The sequence below is a fragment of the Cebus imitator genome, unplaced genomic scaffold (genome assembly GCF_001604975.1).
Source record: "Cebus imitator isolate Cc_AM_T3 unplaced genomic scaffold, Cebus_imitator-1.0 Scaffold140, whole genome shotgun sequence".
In the NCBI taxonomy this organism is placed as follows: Eukaryota; Metazoa; Chordata; class Mammalia; order Primates; family Cebidae; genus Cebus; species Cebus imitator.
Window position 1 is genome coordinate 931,205 of NW_016107455.1, and position 7,076 is coordinate 938,280.

Sequence of the window (7,076 nt, forward strand, 5' to 3'; positions counted from 1 at the left end):
AGGCTAGAGGTTTGCTTGCACTCAGGTGTTCGAGGCCACAGTAAGCCATGATTGTGCATCAGCCTGCACTCCAGCCTGGGCTGGAGTGAGGCTGTCTCAAAAAGGAAGGAAGGAAGGAAGGAAGGAAGGGAGAAAGGGAGGAAGAGAGGGAGAGAGGGAGGAAGGGAGAGAGGGAGGGAGGGAAAAAAGAAAAGCAGAAAGTTCCTAAATAAAGGCTCTCATCATTTTTAACAGATATATCTTTATGCCCTTACCTAACTCTGAATACAAGACCTACCTGTATCATTTAACATGCTAATAAGTTAAACAAAGATTTGTATCCTTGGGCCTATTAGTCATAACTTTTCAGATTTCAATTAAAGGTGAACAATCTGAAATGGCAAAAAATCTAATCTCCAAACTAAGCTGAATCAAAGTTAACTATAATAATTCTTCCTAAGATTATTATTATGTAGAAACTCAGATATTGGAAATCACCAAACAATGAAAAAATGGCTTAGAAACCACTGTGCTCCCACCCCAAAGTTTTAATAACAGAAAAAAAAAATCTCGTTTAACTAAAGTTTTTCTCATGACAACCTTGTTTATATGTATAAAGTATGCCAGAGAGAAATTTTCTTTTAAATCTTGGATATTTTAGAAAAATGTAAACATTATAGAATAAATTTAAGAAATTAAAGGACTCCTAGCATTTTTATTATTTAAGGCTGCACTAACCCTACTTCCAGTCCTGATAAATCTAGCTTTTGAATTACAAATTACTCAACACATTTGGCCTTCTCTTGCGCCCTCTTCTGGATAAAAAACTGTTCCTCTTTAGATTTGTGAGTAATGGGCTACAATAGCCTACCTCAACATGTTACAAATTTCAAAAATATTCTAATATTCTGTTTTCTTAGTTATTACCATTATGCATGTCAAACCAACAGTACTGTGACCAAACCATACACTCGCCCAAAATTATTTACATTCTGTCAAAACTGCTAGTTTCAGTTTCCTCCTCTTTATCTACCATCCCTTCCAAGATAACACATATTTGGAGGAATACCACCTTGAACGGTTTAGGGGCTGCTTATATAGAGAGAGAAGTCCTGCAAGAGTATATTAACCTGACCGATAAAATTCAATTTTCAATCTCAACAGTAATATTGTCTTATATTGCCATAATATGGTAGTATTTCCTCATCTTTTGAACAAGATCTAATGCTAAAAGGATCTAGTTATATAGTCCCTGACAGTTTTTAAACTGCTCCAAATCCTTAGGATTAAACCTAACTCGTATGTGTTCACTTCTATTGCATACCATCGTCCCTACCAACTCCCAAAATGGAAAATCTGACATTCTAATTTCAATCTTCAAGTTATGATCTGCAATAAAAAAAATAGTTTTCCTCCAGCTCTCAATAATTCCTTCTATCAAATTTAATACGCTGGGTTTAACATATGCTTATGCTTCTTTTCTCTTTGATTTATAAACAGCCCTTATTTTAAAAAATCTTCGTGGGTTATAAACTTTTAAACTCCTCGTGAAATACTTATATGACTTTTACCTCAATTTCTCGTTTAAGATTAGTTTGGGGATCAATATCGGTTTTAAAATATGAAAAACACCTTTCTTTTTAACATGGAGAGAAGCCTCATCCGAGGCAAGATGGTAGTAATCTAACCTCATGGATGAGCCACTCGAGTTCACCCTTAAGGACAAGAAAGAGGAGTCAAAAAGCTCGCCCTCTTCCCCATCCTAACACTTTTTTAAACCTCTCACCTCAAAGACACTGCCCAAGCTCAGAAGGTAAAGTGCTGGGTGGGGAGGGGAACAGAGCAAGGTTTGGCTTTCTTTCTTTTTTTTTTTTTTTTTTTTTTGTAGAAAATGAGCTGTTAGAAGGAAAGGGCCCAAGTGAAAGCCTCAGAGGCGGAGTCGTGAGCGAACCTGGCAGGAGACGAGGTTCCTGTGGCAGAGAAACTCGTGACCGGGGAGCTCGGTTCCCGCTGGGTACCCCACCCGGCCTCAGGCACCGCCTCTACCCAAAATGAATCCCCCCGCCGCCCCTCCAAGGCCTCCTGCCCCGAGGAGCAGCGCGGCCGCCGCCCGCGGCCTCCTTCCCCCCCCCACTCAGTTCTGCTTCGAGGCCGGCTCCCCGCCCCGACTGCCCGCGCCTCCCGCCGCACCCGGGAGCGGGAAACGCGGCCGCTGGCGCGCGGGGCCCGACGCAGGCCGCTCCCCTCGTGGCCGCTTCCCTCCCCCACCCCAACCGCCCCCGCCCCTCACCCCAGGGACCCGCCCGGGGCCGCGCGCCGCCACCGGGTTACACAACCCCGGCCGGCGACGGGGGGAGGGGCGGCCGCGGGGCGGGGGTCGGCGGCGCCCCCGCAGTGCAGGGGGCGAGGCGGCGGCCGATGGTGATCCCGGGCCACCCGGCTCCGCCGCGCCTAGTGGACCTCGACACCCTTCCCCCTCCGCTCCTCAGTGGGCCAGAGTCAGTGACAGGAATCGGCTTCCAACATGGCGGACAGGAAGCGGCCCCGCGAGGAGGAGAGAACATTCCAGCCGCGCCGGCTCTGGGGGGAGCGAGCCCGGGGCGCCGGCCTCGGGAGGAGCGGCAGGAAGACACTGCAGGGTCCGACGCCCAAAAAGGGCGTTTAGTGGTGGAAATGACCCGCGAGACAAGGGGTCCCAACAGCCCCCCCAAGACAGAGAGCCCCAAGGCCACAGGTGGGCTTGGGGTGGCGGGTGAGGGACACTTCTTCAACTCAGCCCACCTACCCGCTCCTCGCCGGCTGCAGAAGGGTCTCGCGACACCACCTGAGTTGGGATTCGCTAGGCCTTCCTGAGTTCCACCTCGAGGGATTTTTTGGGGGGGTAGATTCACCCCTCTCAGGGCCCCCAAATGGAGGTAACTCCAGGGCCGCAGGGAGGTGAATGGGAAAAGAATAATAAGCTTGGACTTGCAAGGCCGACCCAGCGGGTCTCCCTTCAGCCGGGGCGGGGGCCGGGAAGGTCACGCTGGCCTAGCTGGGCCTCTCCCATGCTGGAGAGGAGGAGAGGGCGCTGCAAACCCCATTGCCCAGCCCGAGCTCCAGAATGAAAGGGGGCATCCCCAGAGCCGGAGGGGACACACACACACCCCGACCCCGTCCGCGCTCTTTGGATCCGGCCCCACCCCCATCTCCCCTGTCCTCCACCCCCAACCCCCTTCCCCCACCCGTCCTCCCTCCCAGACCTGTTTTCTTCTTCGGCGTTTCCTGGTGCTGCTGGAGGGCGTGTTTCTGCTCATGTTTCAGCGGCTTTGGCTGGGCCTTGGGGCTGCCCTCGGCTCCATGCTGCAGGTATTGGTGAGGCTGCTGGTGATGGTGGTGGTGGTGGTGGTTGTGGCTGTGGTTGTAGAAATAATAATGGTGGTGGTGGTGCGGCTGCTGCTGCTGCTGCTGGGGGTGATGGTGCGGATGGTGGTGGCTGTGATGGTGCTGAGGCTGTGACTGGCCGGGCTTCTCCTCCATTGAAAGCGGCTGGGACTCCCCGGCTGAGGCTGCGGGCTGCTGCACCGTCAGGATCTGAGACTGCTTCTGAGGGCTCACTCAGTATATCTGAGCGCGTCTCGCCAGCGCACTGGTTAACCGAGCGATTCTGCAAGATTGGCAGTCGCGCTCCAGCAATCAGGAGCCACGCTGCGCCGCAAGCCCCGCCCCCAGCTCAAATCCTCTTTCCTTCCCCTTCGCCGCTGCCGCCTGGCCAACGCCACTTACCCTGTGCAACCTCACAGGGCCGGGCCTTCAACGTCAGCACTATGGCTCTCTCTTCTGTCGCTTTCTCTCCTTCACCACGCAGTCTGCGAACAGCACTTTCTACACTCCTCGCCGGCAAGCAAGCTCGTGTCGAGTGTAGCAGATTCCACTGGCGATTCCACTGGCGCTGGGAGCCATCTGTTGGTTTTGCACCTCTTAGAATCTGGTGTTTTTTGTTTTTTTTTAAATCCTTTTCCGGGTAACCAGAAAGGGAAGCTGAATTCCCTTAACCCCGCGACCACTAAAGGGGCAATACAAAAAGAGGAAATAAATATATTTTTAAGAATACAAGAGCTTCCCAATCCAGTAGATCATTTTGTATTCTGGATTCATTTTGCTTTGTATTCATATGCTAATCTCTTCCTTTCCACGAAGGGATTATTGGGTTCCACAATGGGGTATCTGTGTAATTTTCTAAAAGGGCACAAAGGGTTTAAATCATTGTTTCTTTGTAGTTGGAGGCAAGGGAGAGCGGGAGGAATGAAAATCTATACTGAAGGTTTTTTTTTTTTTTTTTTTTTTTTTTAATTAAACTCTGCAGGTAAGGTCAACTGCGGAATCAAAATAGGTTTTAGAATATGAAGTTTCAAGAGCACAGGAAGGGGAGAAAGAGCACTTAAAAGTTATTAAGTGGGTTGTTGTGGTTTTTTTTTTTGCACTTATAGAAAAATTGGAATTTAAGGAAATATTCTGTGCCGTTTTGTAGTGTTGATTTAACTTATCCTGCATTACCACATCACAGTCAAAAGCAAATGTTAGAGCCATGATAGTGGTTAGGAAGGAAGGATGGGGAGGGACACAGGTTACTCTGATAATTTTTGGGACCAGGTGGTGATTATACATATATTTGCTTGATAATTATTTGTTAAACTGATTATACATGTAAAACGCACTTTTGTCAATGCATGTTATAAATTGGGGGATTTTTTTAATTGTAAAATATTCATTGTATAAAATTTACCATCTTAATATTAAATGTACATATGGCCCGACATAGTTGCTCACACCTGTAATCCCAGCACTTTGGGAGGCCGAGGCAGGCGAATCACCTGAGGTCGAGAGTTTGAGACCAGCCTGACCAATATGGAGACACCCCGTCTCTACTAAAAATAAAAATAAAAAATTAGCCGGGTGTGGTGGCGCATGCTTGTAATCCCAGGTACTCGGGAGGCTGAGACAGGAGAATGGCTTCAACCCGGGAGGCGAAGGTTGTGGTGAGCTGAGATCGCGCCATTGCATTCCAGCCTGGGCAACAAGAGCGAAACTCCGTCTCAAAACAAACAAAAAAATTAAGTGTACAGTTGAGGAGCATTGGGTACATTCATATTGTTGTGGAACTATGGCCATCATTCATCTCCAGAACTTTTTCATCTTTCCAAACTGAAACTTCATACCCAATAAAATAACTGTCCTTTCCCTCCTCTTACCATCCCTCGATAACCACTGTTCTGTTTTCCGTCTACGAATTTGACTATTCTAGATATCTCATATAAGTGGGATTGTACCATATTTGTGTTTTTGTGACTGGCTTTTTTGCATAATGTCTTCAGAGTAGCATATGTCAGAATTTCCTTCTTTTTTAAGGCTGAATAATATTCTATTATATGTATATGTATATACCACATTTTGTTTATTCACTCAGCAATGGACATATGGACTGTGTCTTCGATGTATGTTACATTTTAGAATTTTTTTTATTTTATTTATTTTTTTTTTTTTTTTTTTTTTTTTTTTTTTTTTTTTTTTTTTTTTTTTTTTTTTTTTTTTTTTTTTTTTTGCTCTTGTTACCCAGGCTGGAGTGCAATGGCGCGATCTCGGCTCACCGCAACCTCCGCCTCCCGGGTTCAGGCAATTCTCCTGCCTCAACCTCCTCAGTAGCTGGGATTACAGGCACACGCCACCATGCCCAGCTAATTTTTTGTAGTTTTAGTAGAGACGGGGTTTCACCATGTTGACCAGGATGGTCTCGATCTCTTGACCTCGTGATCCACCCGCCTCAGCCTCCCAAAGTGCTGGGATTACAGGCTTGAGCCACCGCGCCCGGCCATTTTAGAATTTTTTAAATGTGGCTTGAATTCCTACAGCAGGACAACATTAAAGGAAGAAGAAACTTAAAAGCAAAAAGTTTATGCTATGAAATTAATGAATGTCAATGCAAAAGCTTATTTAAAACATAAAAGCCAGTTTCCAACAACAAATGTCACTGAATCCAGAAAACCATGACCAAACCTTGGCATATTCTGTATAGTCAGGATTTGTGTTGCCTTGCTAAATTTTTTTTTTTTTTTTCTTTTTTGTGAGACAGTGTCTTGCTCTGTCACCCAGGCTGGAGTGCAGTGGCGTGGTCTCTGCTCACTGCAACCTCCACCTCCTGGGTTCAAATTCTCCTGCCTCAGCCTCCTGAGTAGCTGGAATTACAGGCGCCCACCACCATGCCTAGCTAATTTTTGTATTTTTTAGCAGAGACGGGGTTTCACCATGTTAGCCTGGCTGGTCTCAAACTCCTGACCTCGTCATCCACCTACCTGGGCCTCCCAGAGTGCTGGGACTACAGGCTTGAGCCACTGCACTCGGCCAATTTTTTTTTGAGACATAGTTTTTGCCCTTGTTGCCCAGGCTGGAGTGCAATGGCGCAATCTCGGCTCACCACAACCTCTGCTTCCCAGGTTCAAGCGATTCTCCTGCCTCAGCCTCTGGAGTAGCTGGGATTACAAACATGTGCCACCACGCCTGGCTAATTTTGTATTTTTGGTAGCAATGGGGTTTCTCCATGTTGCTCAGGCTGGTCTCGAACTCCCAACCTCAAGTGATCCACCTGCCTCGGCCTCCCAAAGTGCTGGAATTATAGGCGTGAGCCACCACACCCAGCCAGCTATGCTAAATTTTAAAGAAAAACCTCTTTGGGGGTATATTTACCCAATTTTGTGAATGAAAACCTTAATAATAATATCACAATACATAAGTCTTTACCATTGAATAATATTCCACTACTTTCCCAATTATTAAAGAAAAAACAGGTCAAGTGTGGTGGCTCACACCTGTAATCTCAACTCTTTGGGAGACCGAGACAGATCAGTTGAGCCCAAAAGTTCAAGACCAACCTGGACAACATACAGAGACTCTTTCTCTACAAAAAAATTTAAAAATTAGCCTGGCATGGTGGTGTGTGCCTGTAGTTGAGAGGCTGAGATGGGAGGATCACTTGAGCCCTCAAGGTAGAGGCTGCAGTGAGCTGTGATTGTGCCACTGTACTTCAGCCTGGGCAACAGAGCAAGACTCTGTCTCAAAAAAAA

At 47.0% G+C, this 7,076-nt stretch overlaps 1 protein-coding gene across 1 annotated transcript in view; it reads right to left on the minus strand.

Annotated features, from left to right (window-relative positions):
• Positions 1 to 3,729, minus strand: part of NUFIP2 (nuclear FMR1 interacting protein 2) — a 35,224-nt gene extending 31,495 nt beyond the window's left edge. Inside the window, exon 1 of the mRNA XM_017542028.2 lies at positions 3,222 to 3,729. Coding sequence (XP_017397517.1) covers positions 3,222 to 3,498 — 277 coding nt within the window. The 5' untranslated portion in view covers positions 3,499 to 3,729. The remainder of the gene's footprint in view (positions 1 to 3,221) is intronic.
• Positions 3,730 to 7,076: the final 3,347 nt, after the last annotated feature.